This window comes from Hippoglossus hippoglossus, chromosome 10 (assembly GCF_009819705.1).
Source record: "Hippoglossus hippoglossus isolate fHipHip1 chromosome 10, fHipHip1.pri, whole genome shotgun sequence".
NCBI lineage: Eukaryota > Metazoa > Chordata > Actinopteri > Pleuronectiformes > Pleuronectidae > Hippoglossus > Hippoglossus hippoglossus.
In genome coordinates, this window is record NC_047160.1 from 26,017,673 (window position 1) to 26,045,260 (window position 27,588).

The following is a 27,588-nucleotide window of genomic DNA, read 5'->3' on the forward strand; positions in this document are numbered from 1 at the left end:
ATACATTTTTCTCAGACTCTTGGGCTCTTGAGCATCTAAGGGGGGTTACCCCATAACAAACCTTTTTGGAGGAACATTGATTTGACGTACAAATTCACTTTTTACTTTTGTTTATGTCCCATCTGTTAACATGGAGGGGTCAGGGTTTAGGGGCCAGCCACCAGGGGGCGATCAGACCTCACAGATAACACAATACACCTCCAGTTGTATTGAGAACAAGGTTCGAGTTCCCAGTCAGACACGTTGAGTCATTAAAGCGAATGTGTTGATCCATTCACACCCAGAGTAAACAGAAGTGTTGGGTCTTGTCAGAAATGACCAGAAGTGACCCCCAGGGGGCAGTATTTGCTTTCCTGTGGCCTCCTGCGTCTCCTGGCTGTTGATTTGGGCAACAAAAACAAATAAACTGTTGTAGCCGCGACATAAAACTGATGAAATATGTATAAGGCCTCTGCTCGGAGATCATTAAACATTCATGATGAAGATACAGATTGGAGAGTGGAGCTCGGAGCTGAGACGTGCACACGTGTGCACACGTTCTGCGGCTGATGATGCATGTTTGGGAGCCGACAGTGGTGGGATCGCAGTCGGCGCTCCTGCAGCACAACGCGCCGCATGTATCATTATTAAGCTATCACACACACACGCGACTGAGGATCACTGCACATTTAAATGTGTTCGTGTATATCACGCAGCGAGGCACGTTCCGCTGTTTATCGGCGCGTGTGGCAGATAATCAGCTCTGGCCTTTGGAGCATGGACGAGCCGAGTCGTAAAATGTGATAAACAACCTGAGGCCCGGATCATATCAACAGCAGGTTAAACATATAAGAGCTTAGTGTGTTTCAAAACAATATCACAGTACATCAGGTTCAGCTCCGTCCTCACACTCTGCAAACACACAACTCCCCCCCCCCCCCCCCCCTGCACGAGAACAATGGCTGCATCCTGAATGTTATGGCTTCATTTCTTTAAAATTTCATTTATCATAGGTCCGAGGTTTCTACTTCCCTTTGCCATGATTTAAAAACCTCCACAGAACACGACCTGATATCTAGACCCCGCCCCCTTCAAGCAATGTTTGTATACGTCTAATGTGCCGCGGCTGACACGTCTTAAATAAAACCCGTCGCCGCCAACACAACATTTCTGTCACGTTAACGAGGAACCTGCCAAAGTCCCAAAACGTTAACAACACATTTCATTTGTTATCCGCTCTCGTGATCCATCACTCACCTGCAGCAGCTGCACACATTTGGTTCACGTTAAATACTGAAGAGGAAGTTTCCAGCGACTCTAAGACAGGACGTCAGTCTTCAGCCTTCACCAAAGTGTACCAGGCCATCAGCAATATCGTGTTTGTGTAAACATGTAAAACCAAACTGTAAATGTGTCATGAGATTTGTTTAGATCAGACACGAGTGTAAATGAAACTAAACTTTGCAGCCTTATGAAGATTTTCAGCTCAAACTTGGTGTCACTTGTTTAATCATTAATTTAAAAATGTGTTCACTTCAAATCAATAAATAATAATCAGGGATTTTACGCGACGAGCTGACAGAGCAGAAATCAGCAGGTTTAAATCTTCTCTTCTCTCCCTGTTTGACCTTTGACCCACCATCTCTCATCCGTCCCTCCACACAGCCTCAATTACAGGTCGCAGGGGTCAGCGCTCTCTTTAGGAACGCTCCATTAGGCTCCAGGTTCAGGCTCCTGGTTCAGGCTCCAGGGTTCAAGCTCCTGGTTCAGGCTCCTGGTTCAGGCTCCTGGTTCAGGCTCCAGGGTTCAAGCTCCTGGTTCAGGCTCCTGGTTCAGGCTCCTGGTTCAGGCTCCAGGGTTCAAGCTCCTGGTTCAAGCTCCTGGTTCAGGCTCCTGGTTCAGGCTCCTGGTTCAGGCTCCTGGTTCAGGCTCCAGGGTTCAAGCTCCTGGTTCAGGCTCCTGGTTCAGGCTCCAGGTTCAGGCTCCTGGGTTCAGGCTCCTGGTTCAGGCTCCTGGGTTCAGGCTCCTGGTTCAGGCTCCTGGTTCAGGCTCCTGGTTCAGGCTCCAGGTTCAGGCTCCTGGGTTCAGGCTCCTGGTTCAGGCTCCTGGGTTCAGGCTCCTGGTTCAGGCTCCTGGTTCAGGCTCCTGGTTCAGGCTCCAGGGTTCAGGCTCCAGGGTTCAGGCTCCTGGTTCAGGCTCCTGGGTTCAGGCTCCTGGTTCAGGCTCCTGGGTTCAGGCTCCTGGGTTCAGGCTCCTGGGTTCAGGCTCCTGGTTCAGGCTCCTGGGTTCAGGCTCCTGGTTCAGGCTCCTGGTTCAGGCTCCAGGGTTCAGGCTCCAGGGTTCAGGCTCCTGGTTCAGGCTCCTGGTTCAGGCTCCAGGGTTCAAGCTCCTGGTTCAGGCTCCTGGTTCAGGCTCCAGGTTCAGGCTCCTGGGTTCAGGCTCCTGGTTCAGGCTCCTGGTTCAGGCTCCGGGGTTCAGGCTCCAGGCTCCATGGTTCAGGCTCCTGGTTCAGGCTCCTGGTTCAGGCTCCAGGGTTCAGGCTCCAGGCTCCATGGTTCAGGCTCCTGGTTCAGGCTCTTGGTTCAGGCTCCAGGGTTCAGGCTCCTGGTTCAGGCTCCTGGTTCAGGCTCCTGGGTTCAGGCTCCTGGTTCAGGCTCCAGGTTCAGGCTCCAGGGTTCAGGCTCCAGGGTTCAGGCTCCAGGTTCAGGCTCCGGGGTTCAGGCTCCAGGTTCAGGCTCCAGGGTTCAGGCTCCAGGCTCCAGGGTTCAGGCTCCAGGCTCCAGGGTTCAGGCTCCAGGCTCCATGGTTCAGGTTCCGTGGTTCAGGCTCCTGGGTTCAGGCTCCTGGTTCAGGCTCCTGGTTCAGGCTCCAGGTTCAGGCTCCGGGGTTCAGGCTCCTGGTTCAGGCTCCGGGGTTCAGGCTCCGGGGTTCAGGCTCCAGGGTTCAGGCTCCTGGTTCAGGCTCCAGGTTCAGGCTCCAGGGTTCAGGCTCCAGGTTCAGGCTCCTGGTTCAGGCTCCTGGTTCAGGCTCCTGGTTCAGGTTCAGGCTCCTGGTTCAGGCTCCTGGTTCAGGCTCCTGGTTCAGGCTCCAGGTTCAGGCTCCAGGGTTCAGGCTCCCTGGTTCAGGCTCCGGGGTTCAGGCTCCGGGGTTCAGGCTCCTGGTTCAGGCTCCGGGGTTCAGGCTCCGGGCTCCATGATTCAGGTTCCGTGGTTCAGGTTCCGTGGTTCAGGCTCCAGGTTCAAGCTCCTGGTTCAGGCTCCTGGTTCAGGCTCCTGGTTCAGGCTCCTGGTTCAGGCTCCAGGTTCAGGCTCCTGGTTCAGGCTCCTGGTTCAGGCTCCTGGTTCAGGCTCCTGGTTCAGGCTCCTGGGTTCAGGCTCCAGGTTCAGGCTCCGGGTTCAGGCTCCTGGTTCAGGCTCCTGGTTCAGGCTCCTGGTTCAGGCTCCTGGTTCAGGCTCCGGGTTCAGGCTCCTGGTTCAGGCTCCTGGTTCAGGCTCCGGGTTCAGGCTCCTGGTTCAGGCTCCTGGTTCAGGCTCCGGGGTTCAGGCTCCGGGCTCCATGATTCAGGTTCCGTGGTTCAGGTTCCGTGGTTCAGGCTCCAGGTTCAAGCTCCTGGTTCAGGCTCCTGGTTCAGGCTCCTGGTTCAGGCTCCTGGTTCAGGCTCCAGGTTCAGGCTCCTGGTTCAGGCTCCTGGTTCAGGCTCCGGGGTTCAGGCTCCGGGCTCCATGATTCAGGTTCCGTGGTTCAGGTTCCGTGGTTCAGGCTCCAGGTTCAAGCTCCTGGTTCAGGCTCCTGGTTCAGGCTCCTGGTTCAGGCTCCTGGTTCAGGCTCCTGGGTTCAGGCTCCAGGTTCAGGCTCCTGGTTCAGGCTCCTGGTTCAGGCTCCAGGTTCAGGCTCCAGGTTCAGGCTCCTGGTTCAGGCTCCTGGTTCAGGCTCCAGGCTCCAGGTTCAGGCTCCTGGTTCAGACTCCAGGGTTCAGGCTCCAGGGTTCAGGCTCCAGGCTCCATGGTTCAGGCTCCTGGTTCAGGCTCCAGGGTTCAGGCTCCAGGGTTCAGGCTCCAGGCTCCATGGTTCAGGCTCCTGGTTCAGGCTCCTGGTTCAGGCTCCAGGGTTCAGGCTCCAGGCTCCATGGTTCAGGCTCCTGGTTCAGGCTCTTGGTTCAGGCTCCAGGGTTCAGGCTCCTGGTTCAGGCTCCTGGTTCAGGCTCCTGGGTTCAGGCTCCTGGTTCAGGCTCCAGGTTCAGGCTCCAGGGTTCAGGCTCCAGGGTTCAGGCTCCAGGTTCAGGCTCCGGGGTTCAGGCTCCAGGTTCAGGCTCCAGGGTTCAGGCTCCAGGCTCCAGGGTTCAGGCTCCAGGCTCCAGGGTTCAGGCTCCAGGCTCCATGGTTCAGGTTCCGTGGTTCAGGCTCCGGGGTTCAGGCTCCTGGTTCAGGCTCCTGGTTCAGGCTCCAGGTTCAGGCTCCGGGGTTCAGGCTCCTGGTTCAGGCTCCGGGGTTCAGGCTCCGGGGTTCAGGCTCCAGGGTTCAGGCTCCTGGTTCAGGCTCCAGGTTCAGGCTCCAGGGTTCAGGCTCCAGGTTCAGGCTCCTGGTTCAGGCTCCTGGTTCAGGCTCCTGGTTCAGGTTCAGGCTCCTGGTTCAGGCTCCTGGTTCAGGCTCCTGGTTCAGGCTCCAGGTTCAGGCTCCAGGGTTCAGGCTCCCTGGTTCAGGCTCCGGGGTTCAGGCTCCGGGGTTCAGGCTCCTGGTTCAGGCTCCGGGGTTCAGGCTCCGGGCTCCATGATTCAGGTTCCGTGGTTCAGGTTCCGTGGTTCAGGCTCCAGGTTCAAGCTCCTGGTTCAGGCTCCTGGTTCAGGCTCCTGGTTCAGGCTCCTGGTTCAGGCTCCAGGTTCAGGCTCCTGGTTCAGGCTCCTGGTTCAGGCTCCTGGTTCAGGCTCCTGGTTCAGGCTCCTGGGTTCAGGCTCCAGGTTCAGGCTCCGGGTTCAGGCTCCTGGTTCAGGCTCCTGGTTCAGGCTCCTGGTTCAGGCTCCTGGTTCAGGCTCCGGGTTCAGGCTCCTGGTTCAGGCTCCTGGTTCAGGCTCCGGGTTCAGGCTCCTGGTTCAGGCTCCTGGTTCAGGATCCGGGGTTCAGGCTCCGGGCTCCATGATTCAGGTTCCGTGGTTCAGGTTCCGTGGTTCAGGCTCCAGGTTCAAGCTCCTGGTTCAGGCTCCTGGTTCAGGCTCCTGGTTCAGGCTCCTGGTTCAGGCTCCAGGTTCAGGCTCCTGGTTCAGGCTCCTGGTTCAGGCTCCGGGGTTCAGGCTCCGGGCTCCATGATTCAGGTTCCGTGGTTCAGGTTCCGTGGTTCAGGCTCCAGGTTCAAGCTCCTGGTTCAGGCTCCTGGTTCAGGCTCCTGGTTCAGGCTCCTGGTTCAGGCTCCTGGTTCAGGCTCCTGCAGAGGTTAAATTTATCTACACGTCAAATCTGTCAATGTCAACTCTGAGTTTTCACTTTCACAAACAAGTTAACGACTAAAACAACAAATATTAATAAATGAAAAAAATATGAATATTAATAAAACCATCATTAATTATTTGTTGATTAAAGAATCCAGCTTGTCGCAGTCTCATTAATTGTCAGCGACACGATTGGACAATCTAACACAAAACTTTTTTAATTCTCTCATCCGCACACGTTCAACACCAGTGTCCCCTTCTTAACTGTCCCCCAGGAAACATGAGACGGGTAGGAACCAAAAGCATCAGGAATGTAAATAAGAAACCTAAACACATATATTAATATGTATAAAATTGTATTTGCATAATACAATGTATAGATGTGTAATAATGTAACAATTTAAACAGTAATATAAAAACCATGTCTGCAGTATCTAAGAAATTGAGAAATTCTTGGATCTGCCCTTTTCCAAAATATCAAAATATCAACACAACATTTTGTGGAAATCCGTTTTCTGAGAAATCGTGCAGACAGACACACAAACAAACATGAGAAGGTTGTGTTGCCCTCTCAGTCTTATTTGAGTTTGTTGACCTTTGACCTTCATTAGGCCACCACATGCTCCTGAGAACTAGAAAGTTAAATCAACACATTGTGACTTTTTGACAGTTACGTAGTTTTGCTTTTACAGACAAAGTTTTAACAGAATATAAATGTTTGAAACTGACATATTCTTTTAGAGCGTTTCTCAGCCTGTTGATGATTCATGGAGATTCATGGTCTCCAGAGGGTGAATCATCGTCTTGTTGACCTCGTGACCACCAGCTCAAGTTTTAAGGCTCCACAAATAACTGTCATAAATCATAATATGTTTTCTTACAAAACATTCTGCACCTGTTGTGGGAAATACTCAACAATTTGATTTATTTTCTGTATTTTTTCTTCTCACCAGCAGAATCCGCACTTTTCTTCCACCTCCCTGTTTTCACGACGGTTTTCACTTCTCGGTTTCTGTGCGTTGTGAAAGTCTCACGGCCGTGGCCTCAAATAAAAGACTTGACCCTGTCGCCTCGGGACTGCAGCTCATTAAAACATATTTCTATCCTTGTCATGCAGGGGCCTCGCAGCAACGAGCCTGCGCCTCGTTCTGGGTCCAGCTCGGCAGAGTCTCGGCAACTAGATGTTAATGGGATTCATGAAAAGAGCCTTTTCCTGTTTCCGTTCGGTCGGAGACGAGTCTGCGCTGAATTTATTTAGCAAAGTGAAATTAAATTTGATTCTGTTTCCATCTTTATATTCTGTACAAAACGAGTTTGGTTTTAGTCTCATTTACATTCACTGATTTAACCTGCAGACGTGTTCATTAAAAACAACATTGAAAATTACTAATATTACATTTATTATGTATATTTTTTTTATTAACTATTGACTTACTGAAATTGTCCACACGGGGAAGAACAAAGAGTAAATGAGACGTAAGAAGCTGTAAGTTTGGTTCATCGTCTGATGTAAAGATTCATCAATTGTGATTGTAAAGTGTTGATAATTGTAAATTAATATTACAATCAGCTTCCTCCTGTGACTGTAAATAAAGATGGATGACTTGTCTCCACTTCCAGGAAGTAATATCTTACTTCCAGGAAGTAATTTCACTTCCAGGAAGTAATATCTTACTTCCTGGAAGTGAATTCAATGATCTGGATCCACTACAGAATTTAAAAAGATCTTCGTCAGGTCACGTCCCACCTCTCCACAAAATGTCATGGAAATCGGTTTGGCAGTTTTTTGTTATTTGACGTGTGCTTTGACATCTTTAGCTTGATCCATGTCCCATCTGCTAACTTGGAGGAGGTGGGGTTTATGGCCTATACCGAAACGAGCCACCAGGGGTCAATCAGCATACGATGTACTGTTTACATGTACAGTAATGCATATAGATGTTAGATGCAGTATTTCTATGCACAAACACACAGTTGAGAGACTGAAAGAAGTTTAATTTAAAACAAATCAAACTGCGACGACTGAGATTGAATCAACGTCACTGTAAATAATTTGGTTTTATTGACGCCTTCATATCTTTAAATGAATTATTCATATTTCTGTCCAATCTTCCCCTGAACAAACAAACTCTACTTTTCCTCCTCACTCTGGATGTTTCTGTCAACAGCACTTTTCTTGTTGAGAGTTTAGCAACAGGATCGTTGTGAACGCAAGTCAACCTGCAGAGTTTCAAGTCCAACATGGGGGGGGCACACAGACCTGCACCCTGTTTGTTTGTCTTCTGAAAAACAAGATAAAGACTGAACCTGAAACTCAAACACTCGATGCTTCGTTGTATTTATGTAAAAACTGTTATTCAACATTGTTGTGTACGTCAGAAATCTCCTCTGTTTGTGTGTCTGTCTGCAGGATTACACAAAAACTGCACAGTTCATTTAAAAGGTTAATTACTGGCTGAGGACACCATGATATCTTGGATATGTGCTGGTGACATTGTTTGGATTTCAGATTTATTGGATTGTGTGTGATGATGGAGCAGAGCTGCAGTGTCAAGGTTTCACTAATATACATTCAAGATGTTTCACCTCGTTTTCTACAGCAAACATTTCACTTTACATCCCACACAATAATTCAATACATGCATATATTCAATATGGTGATAAAGTGGCCAATCAACAGGGGTATGTGCTCTCTGAGAATGTTCTCTATTGGTACGTATTAAACTGCACAAAGACAAATAATTCTAATGTACCTTACTATTAAATGTACTGTGCCTCCCATCCAGGATCTATTCAGCAAAAGTAAAACATTCACAAATAGAAAGTCACTTAATAAAGTGCATGTTCACCTCTGCCAAGAAACAACAGTCTCCTTAGATTCTATTAGGCCGAATTTAAAATCAAGCTCTATCCAATATTTATTTTCTCCAAATTCACGAAAATGTTGTTATTGAAGAAAGTGACAAAATGAAATTGTTGGATCAGCTCCTTTAATCGAATCCTCTCCGAAGGTTCGTGATTTCCTCCCTGACCCACGTCGCACATCCCTCCACTTGTTGTGCACGTCTGCTCACGGAAATAAGAACACAGCGTCCTTGATGAAGATAAAGATAAAAACACATTTATTGATGAAGTTAACACAAATGCTTTGGACGTGTAGAGGCGCCGCACTCCTCTGATGCCACATGTTGTTGTGTATGTGCATGAAAACCAGTGTAACAGCATCTTTTATCCACTGAGCCGTTTCTGTACAGTCTGAACATCGTTGGTATTCTATACACGGCGTGTTCGCATGAAGCCACAAACACAGAGGAGGGGGAGACCTTTTGGATCTGAGCCATGGTCCCAGTGTGTGTGTGTGTGTGTGTGTGTGTGTGTGTGTGTGTGTGTGTGTGTGTGTGTGTGTGTGTGTGTGTGTGTGTGTGTGCGTGTGTGTTCGTGTTCACTGGACTCAGGTCAGGTATATTTACTGGGCTGCTTTAAGAATTCCATCGGAATCACGCGTTCCGTGACATGAATGCTGCCACGCGAGGAGAAAAGGTCGTCGGTAATTGAAAGTGTGACATTGAAAAGGCCGGACAGAGGTGGAAGTGCTGGTCCCACCTGAGAGTCAAACATGAACTGATTCTGCCCCCTGCTGTCAATACACTGGTGATGCTCTGCTGTGTGCTTAGTTATTCTTTCTTTCTTTCTTTCTTTCTTTCTTTCTTTCTTTCTTTCTTTCTTTCTTTCTTTCTGTTTGATATGAAGCTTTTTCTCATCCTCACTTTAAAACTCAAACCTTCCTCCAACATCCTCGTGTCTGTGTTGTCTAGTTTCCCTCTGTGACCTCTGACCCCTTCCCCCTCCTCACTGCTGGTTCAAAGTGTAGCCTTGAGAAGATCAGCTTTTATATTTCCCTGTAAGATATAAAGAGGAGATTTCAGGAGGATGTTTCAAGGTCTCGTGATCCTCTAACGTCGGGTCACCACCTCGTTATCTTTACAGGCTCCGAGGAGTGTCTGGATTTCAGTCCCTGCCTTGTTGGGATGTTTCTCTAACTCCCAACTTACCTTCACAGCTCAGATACTTAAATTCTTCTTTATATTTTAAACAGATCTTTGATTTAAGCCTCAAGATGTTTATCGTTACTGTGGTTCTATAAATATAATCATGTAAAAAAACCTTTGTAGAGAAGCTTCATAGCAGCAAATATAAAGATAATAATGAGTTCAATATACAGAATAGAATAAAATGTAGGTTTACAAATAAATATGCAATGATAAAATTAGAACGCTCAGTACAGAGACAAAATAAGAACAAACAAATATGCAATAACATGTTTGTCTTTATACAAAATACAATTCAATACAATTATAACACATCAACATTTCTAAAGATCTTTTAAATTTAAAACTGCTTTTAATTGTTTCCTGTTGTTCACTTCAGTCTGTGAAGAACCTTGTAAGTAAGTTATTATTATTATTATTATTATTATTATTATTATTATTATTATTATTATTATTATTATTATTGTTATTCATATGAATCCTTTCTCCATGTTTTCCGTCTAATAGTTGTTGTGAAACCTTAATTGCAAACAAACAAAACAACCAACAAAAGGACAGGAGATAATGAAATGTGACACAAATAAGTATTTTTGTTATAATGCACGTTTTGGAGTTATTGTTTTTCATGTTCTATGAATTCTGGTTCTTCAGTTTGATTCAAATCTCATGATAAACTCTCCTTGCTGCAGGTTTGTGTCACTGACCTCAGGTAGAGCTCAGGTCTCCCTGTTCCATCACAAACATCCCACAGGTCACTACACTTTACTCTGTGTTTCCAACCTGACGGCAAATCAGAAGTTTATTCTTATCTCTCACTCAGTTAATCACAACTATCAGCTGGAAAAAATACATATTGTGATAATGAGCATTTCAACAGATGTTGCTGTATTGTCACATCTGCCTGGAACTTTGTCCTGAAGACGCCTGTTTTCTGTCGATCATTGTGTGAGTTAAATTAAAGGAAACGCATAAAAAATAATAAACTTTTCTCTTATTTGGTTTTATTATTAACTTCCCTGCAAAGTATGTGATGATTGTGTTTTATTACAGTTTCCTGTTTGTCCTCGTGAACGTCCGTCGCTGTAAACAGATGTAAACAGTTCGTCACGTTCGTCACGTTCACATTTTATCACAAAGACCTAAAGAGGCAAAAAAGACCAGATAGAAAATCAACAGTCACTTGTTTTCATCATCCCTGTGATTTGCATTGTGGGTAAACTCAGCCCCACACGCTACAAACATGTCAACAACACATGTCTGAGCCGACCAATCAGGAGTCAGACACATGTCAGACACACACACAACATGTGCCCTTGTTTTGTAGAGATGTGGTGTGTGGCCTGTGTGCACTGACAACATGTGCGTTTGTCTCTTGTGTTTACATTATTATATTGTCCACAGAGTTTAAATGTCACAAGTTATTAATTACACAAAATTATATATAATAAATTTATGTTTCATGCAACTTATTATTACTTCATTCTCAGCCTGAGGTAAAACACAAATAAATAAAGTTAAACAGAATTTCTTTTAATTAATCTTAAATAAATTATTAATTTACCAATTTGTATTATTTTTTACGCTGTGTGTGTGTGTGTGAGTGTGTGTGTGTGTGTGTGTGTGTGTGTGTGTGTGAGTGTGTGTGTGTGTGTGTGTGAGTGTGTGTGTGTGTGTGTGTGTGTGTGTGTGTGTGTGTGTGTGTGTGTGTGTGTGTGTGTGCTGACGATGCATCTCACAGTGTTTCTGTATCATGTGTCCGTCACTGACCGTCGTTACTCGACCTGCAGTCGCAGGGTTAATGGAGATCCTGGCTGATCTCAGATCAGTGATCTCAGTGGGAAATGAAAGAGACACATGATACTAACGCTGTGCGGGAGGTTTTCAGGGTCTAACAGAGGTCAGAGGTCACATACGAACATAGTGTGAGGACGTATTTGTGTCATTTTACCAAACGATCTCCAGAGTCGTGAACTTTAAACTCCCGGCTGATCGAGGAGGTTCTGTTCTCACCGCTGTGCGTCTGTTTGCTTTGTGTTTGTCACAAGATTACACAAAGTCAACAGGTTTCTGTAGGATGTGAGTCCGGAGAGAACACGTTACACTTTGCTGTTGTGAAATAGGAGTTTTTCAGTGATTCCTCAGAGAATATGAATCTTGATGAAATGTGGAGGTGGGAGCTCCAGTGGTTTCTACTCATTATCAGAGTTCTCCTCCGTGTGGTGAATTACAGAGAATGAACTTCCACGTCCCAACAGAGAAGAACACATTTATAAGACATCCAACATGGCAGCTGTTTGTGTCGACCTGATAATAATTGATTTAGCTTCTCATTCGGGTTGTGTTTGCTTGTTTATTCGCAGGATAATTCAGAAAGTACTGAATCAGTTTTATTGAAACTTGGAGGAAGGATACAGGGGCTGGATGTAGGAATGATGAGTTGTTGTAGTGGAAACTTCAGTTTAATTCAGATGAAATGAACAGTCCAGCTTCTCTTGTTTGTTTCCAGGGTCAGAGAAGAGAAGTCTGAGAAGATGCAGATCAGTTTCATCTCTGAGTTTCAAATATAACTGCAGCAGCAGTTTGGGGTTCGGTGTGTTGCCCAAGGACACTTTGACATGTGGGCTGGAGCAGCAGGGGATTGAACCTTCCACGATCCGCTCGTCCAGTGCTCTCCCCGTGACATTTATCATGTAGTTTGAAATATCAAAGCTTTGTAAAGTGAATCAGTGAATCTTGTCCCAAATCTCCTCTGGCTTCAGTCTCAGTTTTCTAGATTTGAACCTCAGTTTGTTTCTGTTTATTTGCTTCCCTCTAGTGTGTGTGTGTGTGTGTGTGTGTGTGTGTGTGTGTGTGTGTGTGTGTGTGTTTCCTCCTCTGGTTTAGGTATTATACATTAAGTATTACTCAGACTATCAGAAGCCAGCTGCCGTCCTTGACCAAAGCTCTGACCTCAGAGGTGGAGTCATGACAAATGTCCCCATCGGAAAGGGATTGGAAACATTTCCTCCTTCTTACCGTCATATTTAAAATTAAATGTTTCATTCTTTGTCTGTGGTGAAAAGTCACGTGAGCAGAAACTCCCCCAGTGTTTTTAAGTATTTTGTTTCTTAAAGAAGAGAGAACAGCTCGTCTCGTCCTGTTCCTGCATCAGAGCTGCTCGTGTTTCAGATTGTGAGCAGATGTCGTCTCAGAGTCAAAACTCACATAGCAGAGAAAATGTATTTCTATTTCCTACGTTTTTTAAAAATCCTTCAGATCAACGAGGCCTCAAAGTGCAGGAGATAAACTCATTGACCAGTTTATTAGGTTCAAGTCAAACTAAGCAAGAGCCTGTAATTTTAAATGATGTCTTTGATTTTAGATCTTCTATCATATCATCCAGTTTCAAGTTTGTCATTATTACCAGATCTGTAAATTTATACGTGGGGAAGGAAACTGTGTTTCTCAGGATGTGTTTACACGTACAAACAGTTAAAAGTGCAATAATCATAAAGTGCAATCGATCACCAGGGTTAAAACTGATTTGAAATAATAAAGAAACGTGATGTAATAAAAAGTCTTTGATTTGAAATGTTATTGTGTTTTGTTGCTTCTGGACTTTGATGTTTTGTTTTGTGGTTTTTATTTGTCCTCTTAGCTGTTTTAAAAAGTGCTTCATAAAGTTATTATGATCATTATCATGATTATTATTATTATGATTGTTCTTGGGATTATTATTATGTTTTGCTTATTATCATTATTGTTTCTATCATGTTTATTATGATTCTTATTGTCATTGTTGTTATGATTATTATATTTATGACGATTGTTCTTGTCACTGCTATTATGAGTATTGTGATTATTATTATTAATAATATTATTGTGATTATTGTTGTCAGTGGGTTGACGTCGCCTCAGTGTTTTTCACTTCTCCTCCTCATGGCTCATTTCCATGGCTGCGTCTCTATAGGCTGCTCAGCCGACTCCTGATTGGTCAGGAGGACCGTCCCCACAGAATGAAGCTCTGCTCTGATTGGCTCCCTGATGCCAACCTGCTGTGGATTCCCTTATTTTTCCTCCTCTTCTTCTTCTTCTTCTTCTCGTCCTCCTCTCTGCTCACACCGTTATCACCAGCAGAGGATCTGCTGCAGTGTTTCTCCACCGGAGGCTGAAGGGTCGTTTCCTCTGAGGGGAAAGCGAGGAGCGTTTCTTTTCTCACCGATGACTTTGGTCTGAGTTGAACATGCAGAGCTCCAAAGGCTTCAAGGTGGATGACTTCATCGCGGGATGGATCGGAGGTGAGCGGCTCGGACTTCTATCTGTTATCTTTTGATAAATCCCCATAGACTCATAGACTGTGGTGGGGGGGGGGGGGGGCTGATGAACCGGGGGGTTGGGGGGTGTCGATACATTTAGCTGAAATAATAACCAGTGAACACACACGCGCACGCGCACACACACACACTGAACCTGCAGCTCAGGTCAAGTGGTTTTGCTCCTGCAGCCCCACGTACATGCAGCTCCAGTGTAAACAATGGAGAGATACCCCCCCCCCCCATCCCCCCATCCCCCCCTGCTCCTGTGTTCTCACTTCCGGTGTTTCTTATCACATGCACACGCACACGCACAGTCACTCGCAGCAGGTTTTGTGATGATGTGGCAAATTGAATTCCAGTGAGAAAAAACAATTAAAAAAAAAGTGGAATACACGCTGCATGTGCTGTGGCCGCTAGGGGCGCTGTTTGTGCATCTTGTTTTGTTGCACAAACAAACAAAGTGGGTCTCGGCTCCTTCACACCGAAGAACATGTGGTTGGTTCAGTTCATGAATAAAACCTGAATCCAGAAGAAGCAGAAACTCTTAAAGTTTAGTCTCAAAAAAGTTTAAGTTCCTCAGAACAGAAGAAATAATTTGTTTGTTTTTTTTACGATTGACGTCAATTAAGTGAAGAGAAGATGTTTTGTGATGGTTTCACTCATCTGGACATTTAAATGACACAAACTGTTGTTAAAGATGGTTTTGTTTTGTTTTTATATATTTATTTATATCAAAATGGCACAATATGAAAAGTCATTATGGAAAATAAACTTTTTTTATTGTGTTTTGAAAAATGCTTCGCTCAACAATCGTGACTAGAATCTCACTCAGTAGAGCTCAAACTGTCAAAAAGTCAGAAACTTTATTTAACTTAACTTGGATCTGCACCAAATTTCAAACAGTCAATCAATGAAAATGTTGAAAAGTGTCTCATCTCATAGAGAAAGTTGCTGCTTGTTTTCTGGGCCAATGATCGTAATGTGGTATTTTGATTTAATCTGCACCGGCTGCCGTCATGAGGCAGCCGATTGGTTGTGGGCATTTTTTATCTGGACTTTCAGACAGTAAACAGTTTGCCTTGTTTTCCTTTGTGCTGCCATGTGTTGTGTGTTTGGTTGAGTGAGGAAAACACACAATGCACAGAGAGCAGCAGGAACAGCGGGTTAATAAGTGCACGCTCATTCACGGTTGCCCCAGTTTAACCAGTCTGCCGCTCAATTACTCCCAGTTTCATCTCAGCAGGGACACGATGAGCGATTAATGCTTCTGAATGTAAAGTTAATAAAAAGCTGCTCAAAAACTCAAAATAGATTTAATCAGTGGAAGATATGAAGAGATACAAAGGGAAGCGAGTGACTCTGAGTTTGACCTTTTCTTTCTGTCTTTCTCTTCCATGATGACCTTGTCGTTTGTCGTTGGGCTGCAGGAGCTTCCAGTGTGGTGGTCGGTCATCCGCTGGACACAGTCAAGGTATTTTGAGATTCTGGATTTTAATTCAACCATCTTGTTGTTATATAAACGAACAAACAACTGGATTTAATCAAGACCCATTGTCTGTTCGCATGTGGCACATCCTGTGTTACACAACAGCAATTAAGACTTTGTTTATTTATTCAGACAAGCTTGTTTGATGTGCAGCTGCAAATCTTTAAATGAAAAGTGGTCGTTATGAAATGGAAATGATGTATTTTCCTGATAAAGTAAAGAATTCGAACATTAGAAACACCTGCAGTAGAAAGAGATTCGGTTCCAACTCCACGTCAGCACTTGTTCTTCTCACTCTCAGATCTTTTTCATTTGCTGTCGAGTGTCAACGCATCAATACTTTTTTGAATCGGGTAACAAGAAAACTACTGATTCACCTGAGATCTCTCTTCAGTCCTTTGAGAGTTTTATAAAACCAATAAAGAAAGTTCTGTGCTGGTCTGAGCTCAGTGGAAAGTGGTCTGTGGACCAGAAGCTCTGTTTTCTATTGACTTTAACTGTTGTTGTGTTTTGGTCGTTCTCTCTCTTCCAGACGCGGCTGCAGGCGGGGAGGGGCTACAGGAACATGCTGCACTGCATCCTCACCATCTACAGGAAGGAAACGGTAAAGAATCATCATAATAATCATAACAATAATAATAATAATAATAATACATCGCATTTATAAAGCGCTTTTCAAAGCTCTCAAAGACGCTTAAAGCATCGCAAACATTCTGTATCCACTGTGAATAAAGATGGACGACATGACGGCTCCCAAAAGGGAGGCCAAGGTGTCTGGCTCGCCCCCTAGTGGCTGGCTGCAGAACACAAACCCTGCCTCCTCCATGTTAGCAGATGGGACGGTATCGACCAAAACAGACTCTAGCAGCGTTCGGTATAGTTTGTCTTTATTTCTGGATCGTGGTCGGGAGCAGAGATGCGTCGTCCATCTTTATTTAATCAGAATCAGTCGTGTCTGACTTGAGGTTTTAATCTTTGTTACGTCCGCAGAGCAGGGGCTGTCCCCCCCCCCCCCCCCCCCCCCATGTTTGTCTGTTGGTTGGTTTGAAAACAAGATTACATGACAACTACTGTAAGGATTAATACAGAAGTTGGTGCAGATCCAGGATTTCTTTCACTTTCTTTACATTGAGAGACGGAGCCTCAGCCTGTCTGAGGTTTGCACTCTCTTGGAGTTCTCTGTAGTTAATGGCCTAAACTACATTTACATTGATTTGGTGCAGGTTGATTGAATTAGTGGAGGTACGAGCTCTACTGTAACTTTCTGCTTTACAGTTTAGTGCGAAATAACTTCACAGGCCCAAACGTATAATGACCAGTTTCCTGGGGACCAGACAAAATAAAAGAGAATTACATGTAATTAGTGGCTTGTTGTTGTTCACACACTGACCTGATTTAGTTGTTTGTTTCGCTGCCTCAGTTTCTCTGCAGGAATCCGGCGTGAACGGGCTCAGCTGCATTGAGACGATTCTCAGCAGCAGTAAATCTGACCGCCGACGAGTTCTGCGAACAGAACAGAATTCTGCAAAATGAATCAAAGTGAATTGTGCAACAGGCTGAAAACTTCCTGTGTCACATTGTTGGAAACTGGAGAAACTCGTCTGCTACAGATGATTGATGATTTACAGTGTGGGATGGATCCTGCAACAGACCCCCCCCTCTCCCCTGTTTGGAGGGGATTACTTTCCACATGTTCTAAATATTTGGCAGCAGGCCCCCCCCCCCCCCCCCCACCCCCCCCCCCCCCATTTCTCATTCTAAGTGTTGTTGGCGCAGGACGAAAAACCACAAGTGCACACTACAGCTTGAAACAGTTGGTTTTCTTTCACCACTTGGAAAGTGTTTGTGTTTGTTCTGAGTCTCACGTGTTTCCTCTGTGTTCCTCAGCTCATGGGGTTTTTTAAGGGCATGTCGTTCCCGCTGGCCAGCATCACCTTCTACAACTCGGCCGTGTTCGGCTTCTTCAGCAACACGCAGAGACTCATAAGCAAGTATCGCTACGGCGACGGGCGGCATCCGTGCGGCATGCTGGACTTGACCGTGGCCAGCATGCTGACGGGCCTGATGTCGGTGGGCATCGGGGCGCCCGTGGATCTGGTGAAGATCCGACTGCAGCTGCAGACGCAGACGGTTCTCGCAGGTAAATCGGGGATCGTGGTTTTGTTGGTTTTTCTCTCGAGCAGCAGAAAGAAGGAGAAAGATGCTTCTCACGAAAACAGCTGCAGATAAACAGCTGTGCGGCAAACATGGCGACGCCCACTCACACCCAGCCTGTAACACCACAAAATGTGTTTACACTTTTCCTAGAAAGCTCAAGAAAGATCAGTCGTTGTTTCTTTGATACTTAGAAAACAGGAAAAGGGAAATAAGGAGAAATTAATGTTTATAAAAACATATATGATCATATTCAGATGGTGATGACATGTTGATGTGTCCTGCCGTCGTCATGCCTGGTTTGAACCAGGAACGCTCTGATGGAATATCTTCAAGTTTGGAACAAACATTTTGTTGACTGAAGGATGAATTGCTTAGACTTTGTTGGTCAAAAGTCAAGGTCACCGAAAACCTCACATTAATCTGGAAAAACTTTCTGTCGAGTTCAAGTTTTCATGTTTTTTTTTTTACGTTTTATTAGACTTTTAATGGATTATTGGAAAAAAATATCGGCAAACTTATAGATGCTGGAAGCCGTGGTTACTTTTCAGTATCTGATTGAAGTTATATTTCTGGTTGACTTTCTCAGTTAAACAATAAACTACTAAAACTGAGGTCAGAAGTTTAATGATGTGACACATGAATCGTTTATGTGATGCACATTTGTTTATGGTGTCGTTCAGGCTCACCCCCCCGTCATGATGTGATGACGTGGGTCAGGTTCACACTTGACTTTACGTTTTTTTATAGAGCAAAGTGCCATAACATTTACTGTGTCAATCAAAAGCTTTATGATTCGATGAATCTGACTGTGATTCACAGAGGAAACAGAAACACCCTCAATAAGAAATATGAGGTTATAGCACTGACCTCCTCATCGTGTTCTTTTTCTTCAGAGAACTTAAATCTGGCTGGAAACGTGTCGAACGGCACCAACATCCCTCTGCGCTCGGTCAACATCCCCAACAAGACCCTGTACCGAGGGCCCCTCCACTGTGTGAGCAGCATCCTGCAGACCGAGGGCCTCCAGGGCCTGTACCGGGGGGCCGGGGCCATGATCCTGAGGGACGTCCCCGGATACACACTCTACTTCATTCCATACACCATCTTCTGCAACTTGTTGAAGCCAGATGCTACGTCGAGTCCTCATCCTGGTTCTATCTGGCTCGCGGGAGGACTGGCAGGTAAAATTAAGTTTATTCTGTGATTACTGGGGTTTAGATTAATTTAGATTGAGTAATGACGGACGAGTACAGAGTAGAAAGGCATTAGAGTATATAGTAGGCATTAAAAACTATTTCACAGGATGAATTAATTAGTTATTATTTATCTTATTCTGACTATAAATCATCAAAATCAGGATAACCTAATTTTGTCGTGGAGGAATTTACAGGATAAATACATATAGATCTTTTACATTATACAGATTATACAAACAGTTATTACATATTTTATAGCAGATACATCAATTATCATGTATTTCTATGCTGATAATACAGGATAAATAATTAGTTATTACATCTTTTTAATTAATAAACTGGTAATTACATCCTGCTGATGACACACTGACAGGAAAGTTGCTTCCTGTCCTCCTTGCTGCCTCTGAGCAACTTCTCACTTCTAGAGCCGCCTCTCTCTCCTCTGTCCTCATCCTTCTTCACCCTTCTGCTGTGTTTGACACGGTGAACCACCGGATCCTTATTTCCTCCCTTCAGGATCTGGTGTCTCAGGCTCTCATCTTACCTCAAAGTTTGCACGTAACTTGGAGAGGATCTGTGTCAGAACCTTGTCCTCTCGCTCCTGGAGTCCCTCAAGGTTCCGTCCTGGGTCCCCTCCTCTTCTCTCTGCACACCAACTCTCTCGGCTCTGTCATTCACTCACATGGCGTTTTTTCTAACCACATCTACGCAGATGACCCCCAATTAATTCTCTCTTTTCCCCCGGTCTGAAACTCAGGTAGAAGCACGAACAACATCTCTCAGTGGGTGTCCGCACATCACCTGAAAATCAACTTTGACAAGACCGAGCTACTTTTCCTTCCAGGGAACGGCCCCATCTGACCCGTGACCTTATTATCAGCACATCAACAACTCCGCAGTAGCACGGAACCCTTCACAATAAAAGTCCCAAACAGATACACTGCTTATGATGACAGGAAACACAAATTCACTGACCAACCTTCAACAATAAGGCAACTAAATAAAATAGCTTACAATAATAATGAATATTTTGGTTCATTAGCTATATTTTGATTATTGTGTGTCTTTTTGCTTCTATAGTATCAATAATCGTGAAAACCGTGAAAACCGTGATATTTCCTCAGACAATAATCGTCAAAACCCTAATCTCACGCCTAGTCTACTACAACTCCCAGAATGCAGCAGCTCGACCGGTCTTCAATAAGTTAACTCACACTCCTCCGCTCCCTTCACTGGTTACCAGTGACTGCCCACATCTTGCGTACCGTGCGGTGAACGGATCGGGTCCAGTCTACATCCGGGACCTGGTCAAACGTTACACCCCAGCCCGTCCACTCCGCTCTGCGTCGGCCAATCGGCTGCTCCCTCACTGCGAGGGACAGCTGCCACTCAACCACATCACGACTCTTTGCCGTCCTGGCTCCTAAACGGTGGAACCAGCTCCACATTGACGTCAGGACAGAAGAAAGTCTCCACATCTTCCCCTAAAGGCTAAAGACTCATCTCTTCAGACTTCAAGAAGATGATGTCTAATAAACCACCGTCTACTATGATGTAGAGAAAAAAAAGACAAAAGTTAGTTGCACGTACATGAACTTTGTAGTTTGGCTTTTATTGAAGCTAATGTATTTACTTGATTCTTGCTGTTCTGGGTTTGTTCCCTCATGATTGAATGCATGCATTGGCAGTGCCTTGGATATGTAATGTGATGTAAATACATTTAAGTAGGTCTTCATTTTGTTCCAGTTCATTTAATGATCATTCTGTTGTGTTTGTTTGGTGACTTGCAGAGTTTGTAACGTCTGTGTGTCGTCGTTCTTTCTCAGTGATGCAGATATTAGCAAAATCACAACGTAGACCAACGTGGAACCGATCACTGACACATCAGTCAGTACTGATCTCAGTTCACTCAGCTGGTCTGAGGGAGAGGAAACCTTCTGCGTGTCTGTAGCGTACCGAGGGTAATTCTCTAATCGGCCACTTCACCTTATCTTTGATGATGAAGGAGTGTCAGTAATTCTGAGTCGTGTTTTTTTATGTTGTGCTTATTTCACATTGTCTGTTTTCCTCTCTGACTCCAAATAATATTTTTACGTATCCAGACAATCAAACCATTCTAATCAACCAGAGATGGTAGTTTTCAGTCAGATTTTACCATCAGCACCTGAATGCACCATTAGTTTTGGTGTCTGTCTCTTTTGAAGGTCGGAGCAGGTTCAGCTGACGTCTCTTGAGTCGACCTTTGACCCCTCTGTGCTCCATCTGCCTTTGTTTGCTCGCTGAATGTCTTGACACTGATTTTCAGCGAACAAGCTGCAGGGAATTGAACCCGTAACCCTGGAAAGGTCTGTGCCTTGCCTCACCCGGCAGAGACTAAAGTTTGCCCTCCTCTTCCTCAGGGTCCATCTCCTGGGTCACGGCCACGCCGGCGGACGTGGTGAAGAGCCGCATGCAGGCCGACGCCCAGCTGCAGAGGAAGTACAGGGGAATCTTACACTGCATCGTCCACAGCTACAAGACGGAGGGAATACGGGTCAGCAAACATTTTATATACATATTATTATATTATATATATATATTGTGAATATTACAATCACTGGTGATGTGCACTTTCACAGTTTTAAGACAAAGGTTCCAAACGTTATAAGTAACGTAGTAGTAAACCGAGCAAAACTTCAAATATCTGATGACAAAAACAAAAATTCAACTTAAATAGCAGCTTCAGGTTAATTTACTATAAAGTATAAGTATTTACCAATTTATTATTTCTACAATTAGACAAATTAAAGTATAATACAAGTGCTGTAATGTCTTAAATACAGTGATTATTCTCCACATGTATATCAGATGTGAGGCTTCAGCAGGGTTTGATAGCAGATGTGGGCCACGTCCCAACACGTACAGGAAATAAAACTATCTTTAATTAATTACAGAATTGTTATCATTTTATAAAGAATTACAAACCCTTCAGTACAGTCAGCAGCAGAGAAACTGTATCAGCTGCTGAACAGATGTTTAATCCTTCAGAAGTGAAACCTTAAATACATGTGCAACCCAGACGAGTCAGTTCTCAGGAATCGAACTTCCTTGAAACGTCTCGCAGGGACGTGATTCTGTCGTCGAATCAAAACTCAGCATCCAGACGGGCTCGTTCTGTCAGGACTCGTATTACAACACGGACAGAAAACAGCATCACATCCAGATACACAACATCAGAAACTAACTCCTGATGGCAACTGAGCAGAAAGCTGCTGATTAATCAGAGGAACGTGAATGGAGAGAAAACAATATTCAAATATCAGTTATTTTGCTGAAAACATTCAGCTCTCATCTGAAGATTTGATGTAGATATGTCACCGCTTCACGTCAGGTGTTGAATCCCAACTTGGCCTGAGACAAACGGAGCTGCTGCCAAGTTGGCAGCGTCCAAGTGTCTCGAGTTCATCGTGTCAAAGGTCCGAAAAGGTCCTGAAGCACCAGACTGGAAACAATCATCAATACCAGAGTCTGTGTGTGTTTCTGTGGAAGTGAACTGGACGGCTCTGGTCACCCGACGGTCACAGATCAATGAGTCGAGAACTCTGCGAGAAAGAAAAATGAACTATTACACTGTGATTCTCAGGTTTTCTGTTCCAACTGTCAGAGAGTCCGTCAGTTTAGATGTTGAGTTACAGACCTGAAACTAGAAATCACCCAGAGAGCTCAGACCTCAGATCTCTGTCGAGCTCTTCTGCCCTGGAAGTGGCTGATTAATTATTTAACTTTTTAAATAAAATGATTTGACTTGACAGCAACAGAATCATTGGTGTAAATAATGAAATGAATGACGTTTAAATTTAGTTTCTGGGCCCTGACATACTGGATATTATCTCACTGCCATGTTTCACAGGGCGACTCATGAATCAGTCGTGTCTGTACATATTTTGAAATGAAATATAAAAACGTACATTTAATCAAAGTGTATTTCTGTGCAGGTCTTCTTCTGTGGAGCGTTGGTAAACGCCGTCCGAGGCTTCCCGATGAGCGCCACCATGTTCCTGACCTACGAACTCTCCCTGCAGTTCTTCAGGAGCCTCTAGGACGGAGGACTCGCGCTCCGCTCTCCACAGCAACACGAACCTCCGCAGCTTTGAGACAAGAGATCGATTCTGCTGCTTCGTGGCCTGAAGTTAGGTTTGAGCAGATATAAAGACTTTCAGCACCTCAGGGTGAATTAATGAAAGAATGAGCTTCAGTCGCTGCTGCTCTTCAATGACGGGTTCATTGATGCTGCGTCTTATTTAGTCCAGAGGGTTTTCAAAGTGGGAGGCGTTCGTCAGACTCAGAGTGAAAGTGAAAGAAAATATGATAGGAGTTCTAATATTAGTTATTAAAGGCAGAACAGTCTGAGTCGGTCATTTAGTTTAACAGAGTCAGACACTAATAAAAGACGTTTTAATCTGTCGAGGTAAATCTGAAGTTATGTCAAACAGCAGCATTCTGTTATTTAACTCAGTTTGTGCGTGAAACTAAGTCAAATAAGTCAGAATGAAGCTTTCAAACTTTGAATATTAACATTTAATATTTAGCAGCAAATATAAAACATTTCATTTGATTTCCTGCGTTGACTAGAAACCAGCATCGTATACGTCTCAGTTAGAATTTGAAACATCCACCACCGGTCACGTGATCGTCTCTTCTTACACTTTGACTCGTGGCCTCAGACCCACAGTTGTCCTCGACTGTCCCCAGGTTCAGGGTCAGGCTGCAGGTGAGGCGTTGGCCACCAGGGGGCCTAAACTCTGTTAATCCAAACAGACAGAAGCAGCAGTTAATTAAATGGTTGAGAATTATATTAATGGAGCGAATAATAATGTCGATAATCTCGTTATTTAAGGGACGAGTGGAGGATTTCTTTGATTTGGATCAGTTTTACCAAAGAACAAGTTTTTCTTTATGATTTTGATGCAGAAACACAAAGAGCTGATTTATGAGTCAAGAGAATCTTTGAGATTAAAAACTTGGTCACAGAAAACAACCTTTAGACAAAGTTTAAATAGTTTGAACGTTATTTCATTGACTAATTTGACACTTAAATAATCATGTAAGTGATTATGACACAAATTGTCCGTTCCGACGAGTTTCCACCTCGACATCAGCTCTCGACCTGCAAATCTCCAAATCAATGTTTTTAGTCTGAATGTGGCGACTCAGCGAAGAAAGGATCTTTGCACTTTGACCTCAGCGAGATGGAGAAATACGACTTCATGCTAAAATAGGAATTTAAAGATTTTAAGAAAAGAGGATGTGACGTTTTCACCACAAATCCTTGAATCTAAATTTAATATATTTTCTCAGTGATGAGTTTGTTTTTATTCCCTTTAGTTTTTATTCTGTTCTAAATATTCTTATTAGCTAGAATCAAATTCACATTGAACATGACAATGACACGTGTTGTGTGTGTGTGCCTCCCATGTTACCGTCCACATGTGTGTAATATTATATTTGTGTGTTTCTTATATTAAGAAAAGTGAGTTTACAAGTTGACGCCACATTAACATGAGCTTTTTTCACAATACTATTAAAATGCATGATTCACACAATGAGCCGTTATAGCAAAGCTTTATATTAATTGCTTTTCTAAAGTCTGCAGCACAAATATTCAATCAATGACATGTTAACAGGTTCGTAGCATCTATACCTAAAATAATTATTACTTTCACGATTTAAAGCCTTAACATTTAACGTTGTGTGTAGATTTTACTGCACCGGAAAGTGTTGTTTTATATTCTAAGACGTATTAATCTGCATCCTGAAGCTACTGATCCTCTAGATCTCTGCACACAGAGGATATTTCTCATTTTGGAGACAATATCCTGAATCATAACGTAGCCGCTGCCTTATAAGTGATATTTAAAATTGTCTCCTTGTCATGTAAATACTTGTAAATATGTGAACTGCCATTCCAGCTGTTGTGGAACCAGACGTGTCTTATTGTACATAAATAAAGCTTTTAACGTCCCGGGCGGCTCCGCTCCCTCAGATGTGTGCTGTGTGATACTGAGACGTTATCAGACGAGCTCTGTGTGTCGCCACACGATGTGACAGCAGGAGGTCGAGTCTCAGCCCGATGGGAAGAGTCGGGCTTCAGGGGAAACGCAGGCTGACGTTGGCCGAGTGCCTGCAGGCGGCTGATAAGAGCCCGACCCCCGAGGTCACGACCTCTGTCAACTGTTCCCTGTGTGGATTCACCTGAGCCTGTGATGCTGCACAACGTCCACGAGATGGCAGCGTCTCAACACGAAAGTCAAGCAGCCGCTGTTAGGAAATCAGCAAAATACACATTCATATCATATTATTGAATAAGTTGATTTATATCGTGATTTTTAAATTCCAACCTCATGATACTTTAACTTCTTCTTGCTTGAGTTTCACGTGAACAATTAAATAATGTCACAAGGATTAAGGATAATTTTTAATTGGCTTTTTTTTAGGCATTTATTCATCACAAGTGGCAAATATAGAAAAACATGAGTCAAGAAACTCAGAGAGATCATTTTGGATCATTAACTGATGTATGAGAATCTAATGTTGGACAAGATAAAAGTCAGTTAGGATCGTTTTCAGTTTAAAACTCTTGCTTCTTTACGTTCCTGTGAGTCAGCGTCAAAGGTCTGATTGTGGATTTTGTGTGTTTCTTTGTTGGCTTCATGTAAGTTTGTCTGTTAGTTTAGTTCTTTAGTTTATTCCCAGTTGCTCTCGAAGGTTCAAACAAACAGAGACTTTAAATGTAAATCCTGTTTTCTGACGTGAAGGCAGCAGATCAACAGCTGGTTGGTTTCACAGATCAACTGAAGCACTGACCTGCTGCAGATTGTCTCAGCCCCCGGAGGCCGGACGCCCCCGTGTCTCACCTCTGATCTGCTCATGTTCTACCTGTTCACTTTGCAACATGCTACAAGGAGGAAATGTCCTCACTCTCAGGGACGCACTGGAGGACAGATCCTTGTTATTCAAATGAAATGTTGCAGGGGGTTGTGGGTCCTGATTCAGGGAGAAGCTGTTAAATCCTGGAGCTGATGGGGATAAACACACAGATCCAGGAAGATCTAGTTCTGTCCTTCAAGTCGGAACAAGGAAGAACAGAACACTTCCAATTTATCAGTGTCCACTCAGAGTCGTCTCCTCGCTTCCTTTCTCCGTCTCCTCTGTCCTTCCTCTTGTCTCCATCTCTGGACACCCTCCATCAGCTCCTGTTGATTTCGCCTCCTCTTCCTCCTCTTCCTCCTTCCTGTCTTTATTCACACTTCAAATGTCAGTGATTTTCCCTCCTGGACTTGACCCAGTGCAGCTGAGGTCCCACCCCTACACACACACACACACACACTCAGCTGATGGTTAACTGATCTACATGCAGCCTGATTGCTTTAGTGAGTCGTTATATAAACACTGAAGTAAATTTGACAAATGTGAAATTCATTCTTAATTAACTATATATATGTATATATATATATATTGACAGTGTATACTAAGACAGACCCGATTTGTGTGTCTATAGTTTTCACTGCTTTTATATTTGTCTGTATCTTAAAACGCTTTTATTCTGAAAGTATGTACTTTTATTTCAATCGTTCTGTGGCTAACTCTGGCATCTTTTCAGAAATTGTATTAATATGCACTGTCCCTGTCAAATACAGTCATAAAGAAAGAAAATAAAATGGTTTGAAACTTTTCTATAGAGGGAATAATTGAACATTATTCAGAAATCTGAGTGATTCTGTTCAAGTTATTTTTACAGTATAATAAACCGTTACTTTTAATAAGATGTTTTTTTGCAGGAGCTTGAACTTCGTGCTCAGCAGGTTAATTCACAGTCTGACACTGTTTTCACTTGTTTCTCATTTAACTCGAGTTCTCTTCCTACACCGAGAAAAAGAAAATGTGATTTCCCCTCAGGTCTGTTTGTTGTGTTTGAACAGAAACGTGTAGAAAATATAATTACGCCTGTTCTAAAAAAAAACACTGTGTACGCCTGCCTTCAGAGGAATGGATTTAAATAACACACACACACACACACACACAGACACACACTGTAACACCACCTCTGTTCTTGGCATTTACAATGTGAGCGTTTGCTGAAATAAGCAGCTAATCTCTCTCTGCTCATGTAAATGTCTTGTGCTGAGTTTTTCCTCTGGAGACAGAAAATACACTGAACCACTTCTCTGCTATTCAACAAGAGAGGGAGTCTCCCCCCCCCCCCCCCACACACACACACACACACACACGACGACATCCTGCATGTGTGTGAATGTGATGAAGCATGATGTCAGTGTGAATTATAAACATCATCTGTCCAGAGAAAATGATTCAGTGACATGTTGAGATTTACAGTTTTTCTTAGTTTTATATCTTTGTATATTGAACCATTGGTCTGACACAGGAAGACATAGACGTCGCCTGGGTCGAGTGATATTCACAATTTTATGACATTTTAGAGAGAATATAATGAATCAATTAATTAAAATAGTTTGCAGATTAATTGATGATTAAATGAATCCTTTCTTTGAAATGTATTCTGTCTATTTTTAACACAAGAGCTGCAACTCCTGTTTATTCCCACTATCAATTAATATTCAGACAATTTCTCTATTGAACTGATCAATAATTTTGTTTTTTTAAATCTTAATGTCGTCTTCAAACGTCTCGTGTTTTTCAACCAACGGACCAAAAACTGAAGTGGATCATTTCTCTGTCAGAAGAAGAGAAAACATGAAATCAAAAACAAAAACAAATTGTTGTTTTTACTAACGGTGTGTTTCATTGCACCGACTCTTTCTGGAACCGGTGGATTTGAGTCTCTTCTCGTTTCTGACTCGTCGACTTGCAGCTGCTCCGTCTGCTCAACACAGAACTTTGTCACCGGCTTCTCACTGTTTCTCATCGAGAGGAACAGACGCACATTAATATCACACTTTGCTCTTTTTGGGGCCGACGAAGGATTCAAATGAACAACAAGTTCTCACAA

General features: G+C 43.9%; 1 protein-coding gene and 1 long non-coding RNA gene across 3 annotated transcripts; one reads left to right on the forward strand and one right to left on the reverse strand.

Moving 5' to 3' along the window:
* The first annotated feature begins 13,531 nt into the window (after positions 1–13,531).
* slc25a48 (solute carrier family 25 member 48) lies at positions 13,532–23,068 on the forward strand. 2 transcript variants are annotated; one of them, XM_034598510.1, is made up of 7 exons: positions 13,532–13,724; positions 15,170–15,213; positions 15,761–15,832; positions 17,116–17,368; positions 18,279–18,566; positions 20,981–21,114; positions 22,556–23,068. In XM_034598510.1, exons 1-7 carry the CDS (start codon positions 13,670–13,672, stop codon positions 22,658–22,660), a joined length of 951 nt encoding a protein of 316 aa, XP_034454401.1. In that variant the 5' UTR covers positions 13,532–13,669; the 3' UTR covers positions 22,661–23,068. The 2 variants fall into 2 exon arrangements, with proteins under 2 accessions (XP_034454401.1, XP_034454402.1); XM_034598511.1 differs by lacking the exons at positions 20,981–21,114; positions 22,556–23,068 and adding an exon at positions 19,339–20,186 and having other exon boundaries at positions 13,541–13,724.
* LOC117769543 lies at positions 16,398–25,695 on the reverse strand. Its single transcript, XR_004615253.1, has 3 exons — positions 23,715–25,695; positions 17,440–17,447; positions 16,398–16,407 (listed from the first exon to the last, which is right to left on the reverse strand). It is a non-coding gene; the product is annotated as an uncharacterized LOC117769543 (long non-coding RNA).
* Positions 25,696–27,588: the final 1,893 nt, after the last annotated feature.

Bases quoted from the DNA above. Each gene is read 5' to 3' on its own strand.
- slc25a48 (XM_034598510.1), top strand. From the start codon at position 13,670: ATGCAGAGCTCCAAAGGCTTCAAGGTGGATGACTTCATCGCGGGATGG. The intron at 13,725-15,169 runs GTGAGCGGCTCG...GTTGGGCTGCAG, and splicing joins CATCGCGGGATGGATCGGAG to GAGCTTCCAGTGTGGTGGTC. The intron at 21,115-22,555 runs GTCAGCAAACAT...ATTTCTGTGCAG, and splicing joins ACAAGACGGAGGGAATACGG to GTCTTCTTCTGTGGAGCGTT.